Source organism: Patiria miniata, unplaced genomic scaffold, assembly GCF_015706575.1.
Source record: "Patiria miniata isolate m_02_andy unplaced genomic scaffold, ASM1570657v1 HiC_scaffold_19, whole genome shotgun sequence".
NCBI lineage: Eukaryota > Metazoa > Echinodermata > Asteroidea > Valvatida > Asterinidae > Patiria > Patiria miniata.
The window spans coordinates 14,112,347-14,134,390 of NW_024037057.1; the positions used below are offsets into that span (position 1 = coordinate 14,112,347).

Genomic DNA, 22,044 nt, shown 5'->3' on the forward strand with positions numbered 1-22,044 from the left:
AAGCACATTGCACACTAGCCGCGTTGAGGGGTTATCAACAGAAGTTTTCCCAAATCATGGTTTTGCGCACACGGCAGGCGTTCTACATATGCGTTTATAATGTCTGTGGTTAGAGTAGTCTAAAGGAGGACTCAAAATGGCGGGCCATTTACAGTCGGATATTGACCAGCAAGTGGATTGTCAGAATGACCTTCAGGTACATATATGAAGTACATGTAAAGGGGTCATTTCTGATTGAAATTTACAGGACCTGCACCGCACCGTCCGCTAGCACATGGCCGGTCGGGAACGGGTAGCCTTGTTAACGATCCAGTGGATAAAATCATTATGTTTTATTGCGATTTTTGAAGGTTTCAGATTTAGTTGTACAAAATGCATTGCTTTAAAAATGATGATGATTATCTTGAGGATAGCAAAGAGAGCATTAGCGAAACATTTCGCTGGCATTTGTTGGAAGAGAAAGACGATAATGCCTGATTTTTCCCCACGTACGAATGCAAGTGGAGTAGTGGAGTTGTATGGTTGAATCATGGACATGATTGAAGCACCATGAACGGTGCCCTTGTCTTTCGGACTTTTTCCTCGACTTTCTCAAGTAAGAAGTGAACTTCTTTGTTGATGACTCCATTACTCTAACCGTAATTCAGGCGTTTTAAGCAATGAAAACACCGACCATTTTTTGTTTTCATCGTAAAATTATGTTTGAATCGAAAATAAAGCAGGAGTTGGTGTCCGGAAATTGGGCATGAAGTGTATTGTACATGCATGTACAGTGTACGTGTGTGTAACTGCAGCGCGGCCCAGATTTCGGACACGTATTTTTGTTCGGCCTATTTTCCGATTTTTTTTGGCCATATGCCAGTTTCATCTCTGTCAGGTACAGTACATGTACCGGTATGTGTACCAAAAGGGTGCTGTGTTCAGCATTTACGCAAGAGTGTTCTCTTGTGCAGGCCAATCAAACTATAGGGGAGGCATCACAGCCAAGATGCATACCAGTAGCAACCAATCGGGTATTAAAAGCACGAGGCCGTTGCCTGTCCTCATACTGTACACGTGTGTTGTGACTTCGGTCCGGTCTCCGGTCTATGGTTGAAATAGACAGGACAAACGAATTATACTATTCTGTTCAACACGTTTATTTTATTTCGCGATTGTGATTTGCTAGCTTCAAATCTTGTACAATAATTGAGAAAGTTTTGAAGATAACTTTTGTGATCTTCGCAACCAATCAGGTATTAAAAGAACGAGGCCGTTGCCTGTCCTCATACTGTACACGTGTGTTGTGACTTCGGTCCGGTCTCCGGTCTATGGTTGGAATAGACAGGACAAAAAAATTGTACTACTCTGTTCAACACGTTTATTTTATTTCGCGATTGTGATTTGCTAGCTTCAAATCTTGTACAATAATTGAGAAAGTTTTGAAGATAACTTTGTATTCTTAACATTTTCATATCTAACCTCTTATAATACTAATACTGTGTGGATATTCTGTGTTTGAACTATTTATTGAGGCATGGCAATTTTGTATTTGTGTGGTAATACATGTACAGTATTCTTATTTATAGTGCAATATTTTAGATGAGTGCGTGCATTTCAATGTAGACAGTGGAATTATCAGTACTTATAATAATTACGGTTTACGCTCCATCTAACTTTTTTTACCATTTAACTCCACTTTTTGAATAGTTATCAATGCTAGTTTGAATACAAGTCACCCAAATCACTGTTTTCCTCGGTTAAGTCTAGTGAATAGTGTTTTTGTCTTCAAATCAATTCCCAGAGCTTAGTCAAGCCGATAAAGCCTTCCGTGGACAAACAGGTTTGGCACATGAAATGTTTAAACTGCCATATTTCGGAGACAAAATATGCATTTTCAATCATTTTTTCGTCACTTACGTTTAAAGATCAATATTATTTATGCCACTAAATTATAATTTTGAAATATGCTCAACAAGTATGTGAAATTGTTGTTAAAGCTATAGTCCATCATTTGCAGCCATCCGAAAAGTAACTGGCGTAATTATTGTTGAAAAACATACTTGGTTGAAAGATAGTAAGGGGACTAAACTCCCTGTGAAATTATTCTTTCTGGAAAGCTGTCATTTTGAAGTACTTTGAAGGAAAATTTAAATTAGTAGTTCGTTTTGTTATTCGGCGAAGCGCGCGCAAGCATTGGCACGACGCACACGCGACGCGATTGCTATAATTCGTCGGATCAGTGCGCGACATCGCGTAGCTGCAATCGGCTCAGTGAGAACGTGTCTCGGACGCTGAATTCAGGCCCAATTCAAAGCATGATTCAGCAACTTTTGATTTGAAATTGAGATCGTAGAATGCTGTTTTTCTCGAAATATACAGCTGAAGCTGAGCTGCAACTTCATCAGGTTAGTTGTTCAGTATCCTTCATTAGATTTTGAACACTTTTGTTGCTTCAAACGAACCAAATGCACAAATTACAAATGATGGACTATATCTTTAAAAGTAGGTTTCCTTCTTTTTGCACCACCCTGTATATCCAGTTAGAGATTTTACATTGCTAAATATCCTGTCAGTGTCTGTTATTCTTGCATTTTTATCTATTATGTATTCATGAAGATACATGAAATTGTAATAGTTGAATTTTATTCCTATCTTGGCACTAGGTTTCCAACACTTGTTTTTTTTCTCAAAATGTGTTTCTTAAAGGGAATATACAACATTTGCAACCATTGAAAAATAAAATAACCAAGTTTTTACGAAATACCTTACTAGGATGTTGGTAAATGACAGTTCAAAGCATCCTGTAAAATTATGGCACCTGGTGTCAAGTCATTTTCAAGAAAATGGTATTTTTGTATACATTTCCAATGGTGGTCGGCCGACCACCGTTGGAAAAACCTAACTATTGTTCAACTACTGCTCCAAATTTAAATTTTTTTTCAGTCCAAATTTTGTTTGCTATTGGTTACATGTTCATGAACGGGTGCAGGCCAGCTAGACGGGTTCCCTTACCTTACAATTTTCCGACACCTATAAATTGATCCATTTTATCTTTAGTCGATTTTCAAGCATTTTTGAAGCAAAAAACTTCAAACATGTCAGGTAAACAATATTTGATCTATTATACTAACCCCTCAAATAGTTCTTTTCTGAAAATTACAGCAAAAGCCAATGATGTACATTCCCTTTAATATGTTGAAAAATCCGTGAAAATTTAGTTAACTGTAATTTCAAGGGAAAATGGCTCTTTAACGAATTTACAAAGGATGAAGATGTTCATATATGTATGCATGTGTATTGTCACCTGAATTTGTGTAGGCTTAATATTCCTATGTTATCTGCAGTTAATTCTAATCCTGAAATAAAAGGAACCAGTGATTCAGCTGCAGTATTGGCCTCCAATAACATTGCAATTCTTGCCGTGGTTAATGGCTACTTATATAAACATGTATAAAATGTTTGTTTTTATTGTTCATGTACATGTATTTGTCCATTGGAATAAAACAAATACACCTTTGTGCAGAAATATACTCTATATTTGACAAATTACACATTGGTTCTGATTTTAATAACTACATTTCAGGGGTAGAACCCTAACCCCCTAGTAGTTCCTCAGGACTACCCTGCTAACCAACTGAGAGTCCAACCGGACTTTCCTGCTCAATCCACTGTGCCTCATACAGTTGTCTGCTGAATCCAACCGAGTCCAACATGGCGTTATAATGCGGTTCAGTTGCCTGCTGAATCCAACATTTTGCATGAGGAATGTACACAAGGGGTTAACTGCTCAATCCAGCTAGGCTCCATCGGGTATGTGACATAGTTGGATCCTATTGGGTTCAGCAGGGTTATAGGTTAATGCTGAAGCATCTTTTTCAAAGCATGGGTGAATAATAATCACTTTTTAATTGTGGTGTGTTCTGAAAAAAGTTTTTTTTGGGTGGGGGTCGTCAGTGTTGCAATTCGACGTGAAAAGGCTAGTCTTGATCTGGTCAAATTACATATTATGTGACCTATTCAAACATCAGTTCTGCATGTCCAAGCAATGAATGGAAGTTTGAACAATCTTCAAATAAAATCATGCTCTAAATGGAGGCATTCAAAAGTTAAGCCTAACTCCCTAGCATGATTTACTAGGAACCATACCCATCCTGGCAAATTCCAACACCATATGGGAAACTGCACGCACATATTTCTGACTTTTATTCTGGAGGTGTGCCAACCCAATGTAAAATTACTGTCACTTTTAGGGGTACTGTACCCATCCTGACAGATTCCAACAAAACATACCATATGGGGATTTGATGGGTCGAGTTCTGTTAGGGTTAAAGAAAACATCAGTATGTTAAAAGGGAAAAAATGTACATCACTGGCTTTTGCTGTAATTTTCAGAAATGAACAATTTGAGGGGTTAGTATAATAGATTAAATATTGTTACACTGACATGTTTGAAGTTTTGTGTTCGAAAATGCTGAAAAAAACCAAGAAAAACAAAAATGTTCAAGTAGTCTGGTTCCCTGACTCCACTTAAGATAAAATGGATCAATTTATAGATGTTGGAAAATTGTAAGGTAAGGGAACCAGTCTAGCTGGGCTGCACCCGTTCATGAACATGTAACCAATAGCAAACAAAATTTGGACTGAAAAAAGTGTAAAGTTGGAGCAGTAGTTGAAAAATAGTTAGGTTTTTCCAATGGTGGTCGGCCGACCACTGTTGGAAATGTATACAAAAATACCATTTTCTTGAAAATGACTTCACACCAGGTGCCATAATTTTACAGGATGCTTTGGACTGTCATTTACCAAGTTCCTAGTAAGGTATTTCGTAAAAACTTGGTAGTTTTATTTTTCGATGTTTGCAAATGTTGTATATTCCCTTTAACTCATGCCAGAAGACAAAGTAAATCAAAACAAAAAAATTCTCGGAACGATTTCTCTACTTTCTTGTAAATCATATCTAGCAAACAACAGGTTTTCCTAGATCATGTCACTGTATTACGCCACTCACCAAATAAAACCATACACAATATCTGGAAGCGTAATTCTTACTGATGAACAATTTTATTGTTTCCTTTTCATAGTGTAAAATAGGTTAGTATTCATTGTACACATTTTTCTGTACATCACAGAGGCGATTTATAGTAATGTATTATAATAAAGTATCCAGCCCCATGACACAAGCACTGTGAACATCTGTTTCAAATTCCATGTACATGTAGTTGCTAAACAAGAAAAATATCGGTATTGCTTGGCAAATGTGTGTGCATAGCACAAAACATTAGGCAACTTAAGTCACTTAAGCAGTTTACATTTAAATGTATTCCACAATACATTTGTTTTTGTTAACCAGTAGTCGGTAAGCAAAGGTTCTCTGCTTAAACTGTTAAAGGGAATGTACAACATTTGCTTTTGCTTCAATTTTCAGAAATAAATGGATTTGGAGGATTAATATGTTATAGAAAATATTGGTAAACTGACTTGTCTCACGTTTTGGGCTTGTAGATGCTGGAAAAACCAAGAAAACCTATCATGTTTTGTAGTCTGGTTCCCTGACCCCCTTAAGATGAAACGGAGCAATTAATACACTTTGGGGAATTGTAAGGTCAGAGAATCAGTCTAGCAGGCTTGTACCCCTTCACAGGTGTGTGATCAATTGCAAAGAAAAGTCAGAATAACAAATATGAACAATTAAGAACAATTTTTGAAAAAAAGCCAGTTTTCTCCAACGCTGGTCGGCCGACAAGCGTTGGAAAAAAAAAAAACAGGTTTTCTGGAAAATGTCAGCACAACAGGAGCCACGATTTTAAAGGATGCTTTAGACTGTCAGTCCCTAACAATTCAGTAAGGTATTTCGTGATAATTTGATCATTTCGTTTTTTGATGTTTGCAAATGTTGTATTTTCCCTTTAAAGGTAGGGTAGATCATTTGTCATTTGTGCATTTTTGTTTGTTTGAAGCAACAAAAGTGAAGACGAATGCTTAACTAACCTGATGAAGTTTTAGCTTATAGTGAATGTTTCATATTCCAAGTATTAAACAATATTCTAGGATCTCGATTTCAATTCAAAAATTGCAGTCATGTTCTGAATTGCGCTGAAATCAGCATCTGAATGAATCAGTCTACTGGGTCATGGTTAGGTTCGAATTCACCTTCTTATTCGATGGATGGGAGAAGCACATTATGAACGATGCAATCCGACTGGACATTTCTATTTATAATTTTCATATCTTTCAAAACTTTTCTTAATCAAAATTATAAATACATAAATTAACAAAGTTATAAAAACAAGTAGTAACACACTCAACCAAAGGAACATTTGAAAGAGAAAATGTTTACCCTCCCAATTTTAAATAAACATTGTTTACACAGTGTTTTTTTTAGTTCTGCATATCAAAATAAGAAAACCTACATGAAGTCTGCTGGAAACTTACTGGAATGACCATTGAAAATCTTTGAAATTTGTTTTCAAAGCACATTTTGTATACCTTTACTTGATACCAGCATTTTATCAAATAAGCTTCAGTACACGTCATTTAATGCCACCAAAATGGCCGAATTCAAGTTGGTCTCAAAAATTGCAAGATTTTGTGGGAATACAATTTTCTCGCCCAGCATACGTGTATGTATGAAGGAGCTTTGGATTCCGTACAGGAAAAGCAGATGACACTGTGTGTCCTATGTACAGTCGATTCTCGTTAATATAAACTCTGTTAATACAAATTCTGATTATACGTCCGACAAAATCGCATCCCCTTACCAAATAAAGGCCCATAATTCCGACGCCTCATAAGTCCGACGCCTCATAAGTCCGACGCCTCATAGCTCCGACGCCTCATAGCTCCGACAAATTGAACTCCTCGTTTTTCCGACCTCGGACTTATGAGGCGTCGGACTTATGAGGCCTCTGACCTACAATGTATGAGGCAGAATAAATATCTGTTATGCCTCATAAGTCCAATGCCTCAAAAGTCCGAAATTTCCGACTTATGAGGCGTCGGACCTGTGAGGCGTCGGACTTATGATACGGCCCCGTGACGTACATGTAAAGCCTTGGTCCCGACTGTGCATTCTGTACAAATTCAGATAAACCAAACATTTTGGCTAGGTCTAGCTGAGTTTGTAATTAACGAGAGTCGACTGTAGGCCCTACTCACAACAGCCAGTGTGTTGGACTTATTGCTAGCTCAACCTGGTTCATGCATATTACTTGCTACAACTTGGACTTTGGATTGTGAGATTTCTTTGGCTGAGAACTGTTCGCGTGTCGCACTGTATAAGTTCAGGTATGATGAGCTGATGGACTGTGTGGAGAACATCACCTCACATTCTCAGGGAACATCATCTTTTTATAGAGTACCAATGTCTGACGTTAGTTGTCTTCGTTCTGGTTCGCTCGCTGGTTAACGCTCTGATGCCTTCACACACTTAGGCTAATAGGTACATTGTACCATTCTCTATAGTTTTCAGAGAGTTTTGAACAGTTTCGCCCCTGCTGCTGTTAGGACAAAACTGTTTAAAACAAAGCAGCAGGGGCAAGAAATATTCCAAAGTGATGAAAAGTGATGTTCTCTAAGAACATTACATGTAGGTGATGTCCACCACATAGTACATCACCTTAATGTAAGTGCATGTAACTTGTTTGGGGTGAAAGAAAGAGCATATAAATCATCGGCTGCACCACGATGTGGCGTATCGTCTATGGGCTTTGTGCACACGATGCCTCACTTCGTTGTGCGACAGACAAAATATTGCAAATACATGTACATGTACATTTATAAAGTGACCATAATGATGAACAAAAAACCTGACCTCACTTTTGATCAACTGGTCATGACAACAGTCAGTGTTGGGAACCAAGATATTCACAGAAAAATTAAACATGGGAAAAGTTTCAGCACTGTTCTTATCTTAATAAATATTTATACACTTAATAATATATCAAAGAATTTTAATACCAGAATGTATTGAACTCAAAAATATGCTTGGGAAAAAGAGACAAAAATCATAAGGTCCCTTTGTGAATTCATACTCAAATCAAGCACCTGAAGTTTGTTACAGCTCGATCCAACATGAAAGAAATAAACATTGGAAATTCTCTGTTAAAGAAACAAAGCAACACAAGTCTTTTTTGAAATCTTGTCTTCTTATGAAAGCAGATTCCTGGATAGATGCCCTGGATACTGTATGTATCAGCTTACACCCGTGGTAGTGTTTGGTGGAAATCCTGAGAAGGTAGTTGCTGGTACTGCTTGCGCTGTCGCTGCTTGATCGGGGGCAGTGACTCTGGGTACCTTTACAACAGAAGCCACAACAGGTGCAAACGAGGATCGCTTTACACCCTTCTGAACAGCGTTCTGAGGTGAAGCCATCAGCTGATTTGATTCAGTCTGCAAGATGAATTGGGTCGGCACAGTTGGACTGATTGCTTGGTTGTTAAGAGACGGCTGCGCCAGGACCAAATGAGAGGCTTGGACTGCTATCTGTGTTGGGCTGTTTTGCACAGCTGGCACCTGGATCAATGAGCATGCTGGCCCAGTGACTGAGCTGGCAGCGCTGACTAGCTGAAGTCTCTGCGGTTCCTGGCCGGATAGATTTCCCTGGTTGGTCATGCTGGGAGCTGCCAGGAGCCTGACAGCAGACCCTTGCCCAGTTTTTGCCTGACTGAGTATCTTGATGCTGGCCTGCAACTGTCGGTCAAACAGAGCATCTGTCCCAGAAATCGGGGGGCTGGTCTTGATAGTGGTAGGCAATGACTGCTGGACTTTGGTGATCAGCTGAGGTGCTTGTTGAGATAGTACTAACGGGTTGGTGTTGACTACCTGTGCTGCCTTTGGCTGCTGGTTTGGAGCTTGCTGTTGATTGACCTGATGGACAATCTGAGACACTGGAATAGTCTGAGGTGTAAGCTTGAGCTTCCCAGCAGCTAGCTGTTGTAGAACGACTTGATGTAGATGCTCCTGAATTATGGTCCCAGACGCCGATGGTGACCCTTGGGCAACCAGGGCAGAAGGGACAGACTCCATCTTGCCTGGTTGAACAGGTGGATGTACCAACTGCTGTTGAGCTGGAGCTTGGCCTACCACCTGCACTCCTTGTGGTGCAACTTGGACAGCCTTAGTCACCACAACTGGCAAACTCCCTACCTGACCTGGAACAGATGTCGGTACAAATGTTGCTGCTGTCGAAAGGTGGCTTGGATGCACCAGACGGACCATTTTTGTTGGGCTCCCAACGATCACCTTGGAATCTCCTAAACCTTTCAAGACTGCCAACTGTGGCTTCTGGATGACAACAGGTGCTGTCTGCCTCTGGGGCTGAGCAAGTTGTCCAACACTTTGGTTTGTTAATGCATTATTTGCTCTTCTTGGTGTATCCTGGTTGGATTGGGGCCCAGCTTGAGTAGCTCCTACTAGATATACGGACGTAGTCGCTTGCCCTAACAGAGAATTGCAGCTTCCCTGAACACTCTGTGGCTGACATTTGGCAGTGTTTGGAACAGCCTGACTGGGCTGCATCAAAAACTGAGCAGTTTGTGGCAGGGCCAGGACAGTACTATTAGCTGAGGTAACACCTATTGCAGCAGCCTGGCTATTCTGCCCTGCCATGACCACAGGGAATGTGTTTCTTGGATTTCCAATAATTCCAGCAGAAGGCTGGCTTTGAAGCCTGGGGGCCTGCAATGAGCCTGTGCGCACAACAAACTGAGTACCATTGTTTGTCTGCACAAGATGAAGCTGACTACCTGGACTTTTTGGGGGATTAGATACCAAGACAGGGTTCTGAGGCACTAGGGCTCGATGTATAATCTGAGGTTGTTGCCCACTTTGGGAAAGGATGGTTGTGGCCGATGAAGCAACTGCACCAGGCTGGGGATTGTTTAGATTCGTTGTCATCTTTGGTTGCTTCACTGCTGCAGTGACAGTGGTCTTGGTGGATAATTTTGTAGCATGCGATGCTAATGAGGGAGCTATTGTGGGCTGAACTGAGCTGTTTACTGCACTGGAAGGTTGAACACAAGAAGGCACAACGCGTTGAGATGTGTTTCCGACACCTGGCACGATAGGAGTCTTTGGCATACCTGTTAATGTCACCTGCTGAGGCTGAGGTGGCAAAAGTAATGCTCCTGACGCTGATAGTACAAATTGTTGTTTTGCATGCTGCTGTGTGTGTGTCTGCTGCTGTTGCTGAGGCTGCTGCTCATTCTTCTGTTTTAGCAGCTGCTTCTCTTGCTGTTGCTGCCGATGAAGTTGGAGCTGCCTCTGCTGCTGTTGCAGTAGTGCAATCAGTTCTTTCTGTGATAAATTTGAAGCAGGTTCTGGCAAACCACCGTGGTGTTTAGCAGAGGCCTTTGGCCGGGCTGGTTTGGACAATTTGATAGGCTGCAGAGATGACAGGTCAGAAATGTTCTGTAAGTTGGTGGTTTGTGAGATTCGTCCAGTGTTGCGAGCAGGGGTGGGTCTTGTTTGCGAGGAAGGCTTTTGCACTGTGGCTTGGGCCTTCGGAGGGCTGCGGATGCACGTCACCGCCTGTGCTGGGTTGTTCAGACTCCCAGTGGAGTCGGTCGAAGAGCCTGACTCAGTCTGCTTGCGCTGCATCTCTTTGATCTGTTGAAGCACAAACTGCTGTTGCAGCTCCGGCTTGCCTTGCAGCTGTGACCATACACTGGCATCCACTTTGATTGTGTACACACCATGTGGTACAGCTCCTGGGTTATCAGACAGTTGAGGGCTACCAGTTGTGGCAGTTGCTTGGGTAATGGGATGGGCTGGCTTTATAGCTGGGATTGCAGCTTTAGCAGTTTCTGTTTTGGAACGGCTTTTTGGCATGAAGGGTAACTTGGACGTGGGCACAGGGACTATAAGGGAATTGCCCGGCTTTATGGTGCTTCCCATGCTTGCAATATCTTCGTTGGAAATATACTTGACGTGAGTGACATGAGCGGAGCCTTCAGCTGCTGATTTTGAACCTCTTAGGTATTGCGACGGCTTGGGCAGCATTTTAAGGAGCAGCTCTTTGTCAGTTTCACTTCTTGATGAGGGCAAACTTGGTTGGACTGAATCTCCATGCTCATTCTTCACCATTTGGTCAATTTTGACGACGCTGTCTTGCAGATTTGGGTAGTCTGGCAGTAATTCTGAAAGCCCAGTGGCCAGGCGCTCCCGCAAAAGTCCCTTGGTCTGGCTAAGAACTGTGTACAGTCCAGCCAGTGTAAAATCATCCATGACTTCTTTTGTCTTAATGTTGGATTCCAATTTTGAGTTGTTTTCCTGAGAGGTGTTCGACACTGAGGACCTGGTTTCAATTCTGCCTGAACTGGTAAGCGCATCTGACATATTTTCTCCTTCAGTGGATTGTGACTGAACAGCCTCTTGAGATGGCTCTGATTGTATGTCAGATTCTTCTTTGGATTCAGGTTCATTCTTTTGGTTGGTGCTGTCATGACTGGTACTCTTGGCAGTGTTGGCCAGCTTGCTTAGACCACTCTTAATGTTTCTGAAAATGAGGTTGTGCACAAATGTAGGGTATGTGCTGGTCAGCTCCTCCACAGTCTTAGCGACCTTGCCTTCCACAGCTGGGGGCTTCGCACCAAACCAGAAAAATTTGTTGAGGAAGGCCATCACTGCCTGCCCGTCCCCACAACCGGAGAGGGAAGCTGGGCTGATCTTTGACTTGAGGAACATGTGGTTGCGAGTGGATTCCGCTCGCTTGATCATCGTCTGCAATCGTTTGCAGGCATCCTGCAAGCCATCCGTGGAGAGGCTCTTGAACAGCCCCATCAGGCTGGTGTTGAGCTGATTCTTGTGCGGAGGGCTTCTCCTGCCGCTGGGTCTGGGCCGCTTTGGCTTCTTTGGGACATCTTCCTGAACAGTTTCTCCAGCTTCCTCATCTGCATCTTGAGCTGCAGCGGCTGATTTCTTGGCGCTTCGCTTCCTAAGTTTCATGCCTTCAGAGCAGGCATCCCAATCTTCATCATTGTCTTTGGCTGGCTGTGCTTCCTCGTCACTCTCTGATTCAGCATCACTTGCAGATTCTGATGATGACTCTTCTGATGCCCATATGTCCTTGATGTCCTGCAGGGAAAATCAAAAAACTAAAATGAATCTCCTTTTTTTTTATACTGAGATAATGATGAAACTAGGTGCCGGGGGTAAAAAAAAAAACGGGGGTAAAAAAACCAAAAAAAGCTTTGTCAATTTGTTTTCACATAAATTCATTAAAAATAATGCGAAAATCTAAAAATATTATACTGGTAACATTGTTTACGTGTGCACAAAATACGGACAGAGCCGGCTTGGTTAGGGGGTATTTGTACACCATTTTGTAATATAGCGTTAATCATCGTCGGATTTGAACAGCGCCCCCACTGAAAGTACGGTACGAGGTCAAGTAAATGTAGCAGGGATGTAAGTGAGCTCAAACAACTTTGCCAAACAATTGAGACCTACACAAAAAAAGAAATACACTAAGAAATACGCGCACATGTACATGTAAACCACTCATGGACTAACTTTGCTCGAAAGACGGATGGTTGGACTACTATAGTCGACAACTTGGAACGGGAGCATGGGCACAGTTCCATTTCTGGATACAAATAGAGCTGCACGCATTATTAACTCTTTCAGTGCCAAACTCGTACATGTACGAGGTATATTTGTTAGTGCAAAAGCGCCAACCTCGTACATGTACGAGGTAATGTTCATAAATGTTCGTACTTAAAATTGCCAAACCTCGTGCATGTACGAGGTAGAGTAAATATGTTATCAAAAGGGGGCGCTCTCGCTCTTTCTAATGGTACCATTTCATGCATGTACGACCTGTATTTATTTTTTCATTTCGAGTTCTTGCGAGAGGGCGCAGCACTAAATCTCGTATTTTCTGCAAAAAGTACGGAATTCCCCTGTGTTCAGGCCAGTGTTTCAGGGTGTATCACTATGTTTGTGACTACTTTTGACTTTCCAATATATCAAGGATATACCAGAGAGCAACAACAACAAATTTAGTGAGTAAAACTTATTTACTTTTTTTTTTACAGAATTTTGAACAAATAACAAAAACGCTTTAGGGTTAAACTTTTCAAATTTCGCGGGCACTGAAAGAGTTAAAGGGAATGTACAACATTTGCTTTTGCTTCAATTTTCAGAAATAAATGGATTTGGAGGATTAGTATGTTATAGCAAATATTGTTAAAATGACTTGTTTTATGTTTTTGGCTTGTAGAAGCTGAAAAACCAAGAAAACCATTCATGTTCTTGTAGTCTGTTTCCCCGACCCCACTTACATGTAAGATGAAAAGATAAGACTTTGGGGAAATGTAAGGTCAGAGAATCGGTCTAGCAGGCTTGTACCCCTTCACATGTGTGTAATCAATTGCAATGAGTTTTTGCAGTTTTTTTGCAGCAAAGAGTTTGCAAGCAGTTTTTGAAAAAAAGCCAGTTTTCTCCAACGCTGGTCGGCCGACCAGCGTTGGAAAAATACCAGTTTTCTTGAAAATGTCAGCACACCAGGAGCCATGATTTTACAGGATGCTTTAGACTGTCATTCCCTAACAATCCAGTAAGGTATTTTGTGACAATCAGATCATTTTCGTTTTGTGATGTTTGCAAATGTTGTATCTTCCCTTTAAGCACAACAGGGAGCCAGGACTTTTTACCACTGTTTGCCAAGAGGGGTTCGAACTTTGATACGCGTGCGCAGGTGTTAGTTACGGCCCAAATCAACCACCAATCAATTAATAGTTCTCGCCCAAACTTGCTCAAAATTAACTTGGCTGAGGTGTGATCTGATTCACATGCCCAGGAAAAACGCTGGCTACGACATTGGAAACTGCGACAGTACCCTGCGTTGGCCTTTCTGCGTTGCGCTGCTATTGATATGATTGAGATCATTATGTCCCTCGTTGGCAGGTAGGCTAACGAAGAACACATATTTTCTTGTGTGTGTGTATTGTAGTTTTCTTGCATCAATCTTTTGAAGCAGGAAAGAAACAAGAGCTTGTGAAACGACACAAACTTAGTGGACATGGTGGACACGGGGGCTTTTCATCCGGGCTAGTCTCCAAAGAGCACTGATGCGTCAGCTTATTATTAAAGCCAGCCTCAGGTCGACCTAGAATTTGCTTGAGCCACGACGCGACCGTCAACATCAAACAGAAAGGTAATGCTCGGGTCATGAAGCTGAAAAACTGTGTGATTCTTGGGCATCAAACAGCATCTCAGTACAGAGTAATTGCAACCATGCTCATGTCATCCATGACAGGAAGACGATTCACAACCAAACTAGATAATCTGGATGTGCGCATGACGTTGTATCTTCACACAGGCCAACTGCGATTAATTCCCGCCTGAAATTTGCCTACCCTTGCAACTGTTGATTTTTTGGAGCACCAACTGATGGCGATCCACTTAAAGGGAAACTACAACATTTGCAAACATCAAAAAATAAAACTACCAAATCATTTTGAAATACCTTGCTGGACTGTTAGTGAATGATAGTGTAAAGCTTCCTGTAAAATCATGGCACCCAGGTATACTGTCATTTTCAAGAAAAGTGGTATTTTTGTATCAATTTCCAACGTTGATCGGCCGATCAGCGTTGGAAAAAACTGGCTTTTTTTCAAATACTGGCCCCAGTTGACCATCGCACTTGTTTGCAATCGATTACACACCTATGAACGGGTACAAGCCAGCTAGACTGGTTCCCTGACTTTACAATTCCCCAATATATGTAAACTGCTCTGTTTCTTCTTAAATGGAGTCAGGGAACCAGACTACAGGAAAACGATTGTTTTTCTTGGTTTTTATAGCATTTTCGAACCCAAAACCTCAAAAAAGTCAGTGAAACTATATTTGCTATAAATTTCCAACCCCCCAATTCCATCCATTTCTGAAAATTACAGCAAAAGCAAATGATGTATATTCCCTTTAATATCGTCGCATTTTTTTGCACTCGGGTCGCAAAAAACCTGAAATATTCCTGATGGTCGTAGCTCAGGTGAAGTCTGAGTATGACCCGTTATCCACGGAGCGCAGTCTCCTGTCTAACGTCTGACATATCTAAGCATGAGTGACGTCATTTTATTCCGAAATCAGGACTAAGATTGTGATTGGTCAATTTCGATGCCGCCTTTTTGTAATACAACCACCTTCAGAAAAATGCTACTCATCATGGGCGTGATAGTTACGCACGTGGGGAGCTTAAAATATGTGTGTACAGAAGGCAACTGCTGATTGGTCAGTTTCTCAAGGTCATACGCAGTCTAGTTGCATAATTAATTGCAAGGGTCTACAAAATAGACTAGCTCAGGCGCAGCTTGATCCTGAAAAGTCAGTTGCTGTGTCACTGTTGTTGCAAGGTCGACCTGGGGGCGGCTTTACAAACCAGGTCGGACAAGTATTTGTCCCGAGAACATACTCCCAATAAAGAGAATATTCAGACTTATTTCAATTGACCACAAAACACATGTTTTTCTCAGTTTTTTATTTGGTTTTTCTTTCAACAAATTAACAGGAATGTGGTAAAAACATCAATGAAAATGTGGTTCAAACATACCACAAGAAATATCTGTGCCTATGTTTCATGGAAATCTGATAGTTGTACATGTAAGTATTGGAAGGGTTGGCCCAGCCTGCCAGCCGGTGACGTTACGCCAATTCTTTTTGTTTTTGGTTCCTTTTTTTTTGGCTGGGAAATATGGGCCTGTCTCAATTCATATCCTAGACAAGTTCCAGAAAGGTTGCGGGTAGAATCATCCACTTTGTCAGGAAGAAGCTCTGTGTTTATCCCCGAAATGTTCTTGGGGAAATTTCCATAAGCAACTGCTTCGCTCACCAATACTGATCACTTCATTGCGGGGAAGTTGTTCAGAATCCTAAACTTTAAGCCTAAAAGGGCTGGGGGGGGGGGGGGGGCAGAATCCATACCCCCCCCCTCAACTTTTTCCGCGATAGCCTTAAAAAAAAGTTTTCTCGCAACCCGAGCTGTTGTGACTTCTTAGCCTCGAGCTTTGCGCATCTTTTGATACCAAACATATAAAAATCGGACCACGGGTTGCTGTGTAGCGAAAACTTTTCCGGCGTGTAGACATGGTAGAAAACTGAATTTTCCCATATACGTCATGTACATAGAGCAGAATTACCATTCGTACATATGAATAATTAATTAGCCATAATTCAACAACCCTTTGACCTGTAGTCATGAAATTTCTTGGGTATGTTCATGATGAGTTGTTCTATACATGTGCTGAGTTTCAAAATGTTTTGTCACTCGATGGCCGAGATCTTGGAGGGGGGGGGGCAGCTGAGAGATGGTCAAAATAACCCGGCCCTTTTAGGGTTAATGTAAACCTGATAAACTGTCCGCAAATTGTCAGGAACTCGTTCTGGATATGAACTGAGACATGTTAGTACCTGGCGCAGGAAGTCTCATTCGGCAATTTTTAGCAATCTGGAATTCCGGCAAACGCCGGAGGACTCACATCCCTGATGTACATGTAAAGTATAGAGGACTCTATCCTTCCAAATTCTACCGGGTTGGTTTCTACGTGATTAGTTTCTACCTGAACAGTTTCTACCTGATCAGTTTCAGGAGCCGTCTGGGCTGCTTCGTACTCCTTCTTGAACCGCTCCCGGTTGCGTATGGCAAACTTGGCCAGCTTGGCCTCGTAAGGGGTCAGCTCCAGGAGCAGGTTGGTCAGCTTCTCGTGTAGCTCTTTCTCGCAGCGTTTGCGCACGGGTGGCTTGACGTACATGGTTGCCTGGATTCAGAACAAGACAAGTTGGACCAACAACAATTATTATTTTTACCCTTCTCCCCAAAACACCACCTCGCGTATTAAGCTTGCTTGATTGAACCCAAACACAGAGCATGCTGATAATTAAAAAAAAACCGGCAACAAAATATCTACCAACAAAAACATACTTGTTACTGCTAGTTTCATGCAAGTGCAGAAAATGTAAACTGACTATGTACATGTGAGCTGTATTTTCAAATTTAAGACATTTTTGTCCGGAGCATTTTCTGAAAAGTTATTTGCTTATGCTGCACACATGTGATTTCCAAGGCAAATGAGTCTGGTAATTTTCATTCGGGACACCCAAAATGCATTAAAAAACCTTTCCTCCATGAATATACAAGTTTGCATGCGAGCAGTACACAATACCCACACATCAGCCCAATGTTATTGTGAGCATACAGGTTTGCATCTAATGAGGCTTTCAACCATGTCAACCCTAACTCCCTAGGCCTTTTTGCTATTAAAACTCCCTAGGATGTAGCCTGAATCCTGCAAAATCCTCCAATTGGCCTCAGGGAAAAATATAGCCTCAATCCTGCAAATTCCTGCATTGTTTCTTGAATATGGTCCATGGAGGGGTGACCACTGCCTGAATCCTGCAAAATCCTGCAGCAGTCATGTGACTGTCAATATGTTGAGGCAGAGCCAGTGACATCCTGGAGCAGTACGGAGGATTTCAAGCACAATCCAGGCCTATATTTATGCATGGCTGAGCAAAAACAACACAAGGTCCGGCCCAAGACCTTGACAAAGTGCATCCTACGAAGTGAGTTACGCACTTTTGCCAAGCAACCTCAATCCTCCAAATTCTTCCACTTTGGCAAAGAGGATTTTGAAGGATTCAGGATGGTTAAGGTTAAATGTCGGTTTGATACATGCAGCTAAATAATGTAATAATTTGGCATTTTTTTTCTGAAATGGTGTATAGACGAATCCGGGCACGTGATCACTGAACACTCAAAAGGCCCCCTTCAATGGAGAAACCATTGTGCACGCTCTTTTACAAAGCAGCTGCCTCGTGACCGATTATCTGAACAACAGCTAGCACAGTGCAGTCGCCATTGGAGGGGGCCTTCGTGACAGAATTGATTGCATGCCCAGATTGGTCCACGCTCAATCTAGACGTAATGCATGCTGATGCATTATCGACATAATTGGCCATACATGTTACCTTTCTTTTCCTTCCTGTGGTTGGTGGCAGGGGCTTTGACTCCGGTGGACCAAACTTATCAACCAGCTCCTTCAAGGACTCCATGCTGTCACAGACCAACTCAAACTCTCCGAGAACGGGGAGGACCTCCACGTGGGGTTTGGGAGGGGATGCCGGTGGGCCTGTGTCATCCCCCGCAGTGGGGACTGTGTCATCCCCTGCGTTTGGGGCGGTATCACCGCAGGGTTTGTCGTTTGGCTCTGCCAGAAGTTTCATATCATGATGTATGTCCAAAGTCTGGCTGGAATTGTTGTTCGTGTTTGGCTCTTCAGTGACTGCACTCCCCTCCGAAGCTGCGGCAGCTTCTGCTTCCCCCTCGGTTTTAATGGAGTGTTCTGCACTGGCACTGAAGTCACTGCCTTGACTGCTCGTTCCATTTTGAAAGGAGGGGCTCCGACACTTTTCAGCATCTTTGAAGATACCGTCCTTTGTCTCTTGTTCAGGGTAGGACTTTGGATGGCCCTCCAGGGAAATATTTTCAGAAGTTGTGGAGGAATGACTAGAAGTGGTTTCCCCATTGCACAGTTGCTCAGTTGGACTGGGTTTCAGTTCGGCATTCAGATAGTCAACTCTTGAGTCCATGGATTCAACAGTCAATGTTGGTTCCTGTTTCACTACTCCAGTGGTGTGCGACGGTTGGTGCTTCTCTTCTCCAGTTTGAATTTCTGCAACCGTTTCGCATTCCTCATTTGCCCTGCTTTTGTTAAAACTGTCTCCATTGTCCCTTTTGGGATCTTTTACAATTTCTTCTTCCTGAACTCCATCCATCGGTTTTGCATCTTCCTGAGGTTCGTCCGATGTCGTTGGGCATTTTGATTGGCTGTTTGATGTCGGATGGCCTTCTGATTGGCTGTTTGAGGTTGTGCAGTCTTTTGATTGGCTGCCTGATATTGTCTGGCCTTCTGATTGGCTGCGTGACGTCACCTGGCATTCTGATTGGCTGTTTGATGCTGCCTGGCATTCTGATTGGCTGTTTGACGTCGACTGGCATTCCGATTGGCTGTCTGACTCGGGCTCGTCCTCCATCTCTGTAAACTCGCTGGTGACATCCTCAGACTCTGTGCTGGAGATGACACTCTCTGCATATGTCCCATAATGTACGGTGGTAGTCAGTCTCTGTTCAGTGAAACCAAACAAAGGAGATTAATGTTGCATTTTCTACTCAAACTAAGACTGAAAAATGTTTTTGGAATTCCGTCACGTTATATTTATTTCAAATTTAACTTGCCAAACTATCTGCTCCAATGTTACTTTCCCGAACCACCCCTTGATGAAACATTTCAAAGCAACTGTGCAGCACATCAGAACAATAGTAGCTACAGGTCGTTATGCTTATTTTCAGAGGACAGTTGCCAAGTAAAATAGTCATTTGGGGCATGTATAGTACAGTAATAAAAACATTAAAGGTAGAGTCGATCATTTGCTGCTATCTAAAAAAGTAACTGACTAAATTATTGTTAAATGCTTTATGACACTAAAACTTCCTGTGATATTATTCCTTCTGGCATGCAGTCATTTTGAAGAAAACACTTAAAAGCAGGTCATTTCCAAAGATGTGTCAAGTGACAGATTTTTTGGAAATTTCCATTAGAAGTTGTTTTGTAATTGGGCGAATCCATTTGGCCATTCAAGACATAATCTGTGGTGAAATCTGAGCCGATATGTTCAAAGTCAGCCAACACAAATTTTAAATGATCAACAAGCTCTCACACTTCACAAGACTTTGGAATTCTATCTCTAAGAACATCATAGTTATTGAAAGACCAGTGACATTCAGGAAAACACTGACTTAATTTGGAGGTTTTTTGGGGAGGGGGAGGGGGGTAACGTTCTAATTGGTATTAAACTTTGGAAAAGACAGAAACAACAAAAAGTCTGGATGCCGGAACCTGCAGTTGGGGCCGAGTTAAAGAAATGGTTAAGTCTACTAAATGATGAATTAGTAGCCAAACATGCCCAAGGCCAAAGCCAGAGCTGCAACTGCAGCCAGGTTTTGAGAAATGGCCAAAGTTAACAATATATTTTGTGTGTTTCAAGACTCACCTGGCGTAGTCTGCTTGGCCTGGAGCGGGGAGTTTCCACGATGACAGGTTTAGGCTTGGCGATACGTTTCCTCGCTGCCGGGCCTTTGCGGTATTTGCGTCGTTGAGTATACTGCTCTTCAGTCGGGTCTTCCATTTCCTCTGTCTTCACCTGTGCCGCAATCAGAATAAATAAAAAATCTTGACTCTTATAATGTTTTTTTGGGGAGGGGGGGGGAGGGGGGAGGGGAAGGGGCGGAGGCGTACCGGTAGTTTGTCTTTTAACCTCAACTGTCCCAAATCCTCCAAAATCCTCTTCGCAAAATGGAGGATTTTGCAGGATTGAGGCAATTTGGTAAATTGGGGGCAGTATTTGAAGAAAAAAGTCAGTTGTTTTTTCAAATGATGGTCGGCCTACCATCGTTGGAAATTGATACAAAAATCCTCTTTTCTTGAATATGACAGCACACCAGGTGCCATGATTTCACAGGATGCTTGAGATTATTACTCACTTACAGTAAAGTAAGGTATTTCATAATAATCTGGTAGTTTTGTTTCTTTGATGTTTGCAAATGTCGTACATTGTATATTACCTTAAACAGTATGTCATAGGAAGGGGAGCATCAAAATGAACAGAATATAAACTAAATGGTGGGGTCACTTGGATGCAAAGTATTTCCTCGCCTTTTGCTTATGAGGCCCTGGTTCGAATCCCAGCCCACATAAGGCAGGTTCATACTCCACTTGAATGCATGTGCGGAGCAAGTTTCATGTCAAAAAATATTTTGCTGTGAATTTCACCCGAGTTAAAACGTGTTGGACTTTTGGGAATACACAGTGCCCAAAACTTGCCTTGACGCTATCAATTGTGGTTCGTTTCCTTTTTGCACTGAGTGTGAACTACATAGTTTGCAGCTATTGGAAAGAATGCTGCCTCTTGACACCACTTTTTTCATCATACATTATCTCAATGATGGTCAGCCATTGCAACCATGTTGAAAAGACATGAATTTGGGACTGAGAAACATTTCCCATTTTGTTAATAGCAAATGCTTTTGAAACGCACTCGACTCTCCGTACACTTTGTACACAACCAAAAAAGTGGCGTCTGGATACTACATTCCTTCCCAGCCATTTGTATAAAAGGGGGATGTGTGGTCTAGCGGTGGAGCACTTGTGCCCTTGAGTAAGGTGCTTTACCTCAATTACCCATCTCAACCCAGGTGCTAAATGGGTACCAGCATTATTCCATGCTGGGAAGGTAACAGACTCGCTGTGGAGGAGGTGTGGCGATCCCCCCACAGCAGTACAATGTATATGAGTCTGGCCCAATCGTTAAAGAAAGAGAGATGATCCCGACGCAAAATTCCATCTTATAATAGTTTATGCGGTACCCGCTGCTATGTACATCAGATTCGAACCAGCCAACCGATCCCGTTAGCTCGGTGGTCGAGTGGTAAGACATCTGCACTAGAAAGCAGGAGGTCGTGGGTTCGAGTCCCACTCGAGTGATTTTTTCCAACCTTCTCTTGGGAGATAACACACTGAGTATACAGTGTTTAAACGTCGGTGAAGGGCAAAAACCCAATTTGAAAGAGAGATGGGCACTCCGTTCCTGTGAACACAGGTTCGTCCCCTTTACCTTTTTTTTTTTTTAACCCTCAACAACGTCCAAGGTATGAAAATAAGACATCTTCTTCCTACCCTGTCCTTCTTGGACTTCTTCAGGAGGTCCGGGTACTTGGACTGGCGATAGATCCTCAGGTCAGCCCCACAGAATTGAGGGAAGTGGACGTAGGAGTTGGCCTCTCCGTCCACACCCAGGATGATGGGTCTCTGCTCCTCCACCGGCTGGGCCAGGACGCAGCGCCGAATGCTCATCTGGGTCTCCTGCACGAGATCACAGGTTTTTTGAATGACGAAATTGTCTTAGCCAGTGGGACCAAGTCATCGTAAGCCATGTAAGCCATCGCAAGCCAGCACAAATCATCACAAGTCATCACACGTCATTGTAAGTGATATAAATTGTATTTAAGTC

At 42.2% G+C, this 22,044-nt stretch overlaps 1 protein-coding gene across 3 annotated transcripts in view; it reads right to left on the bottom strand.

The window, feature by feature from the left end:
* Positions 1-7,123: 7,123 nt before the first annotated feature.
* Positions 7,124-22,044, bottom strand: part of LOC119725873 — a 36,614-nt gene continuing 21,693 nt past the window's right edge. For all 3 annotated transcript variants that reach the window (XM_038197468.1, XM_038197469.1, XM_038197467.1), the window contains exons 10-14: positions 21,711-21,896; positions 20,029-20,178; positions 17,947-19,101; positions 16,554-16,736; positions 7,124-12,054 (exon numbers count right to left, since the gene is read on the bottom strand). In XM_038197468.1, the coding sequence (XP_038053396.1) occupies positions 8,173-12,054; positions 16,554-16,736; positions 17,947-19,101; positions 20,029-20,178; positions 21,711-21,896 (5,556 nt within the window). In that variant the 3' untranslated portion in view covers positions 7,124-8,172. The remainder of the gene's footprint in view (positions 12,055-16,553; positions 16,737-17,946; positions 19,102-20,028; positions 20,179-21,710; positions 21,897-22,044) is intronic.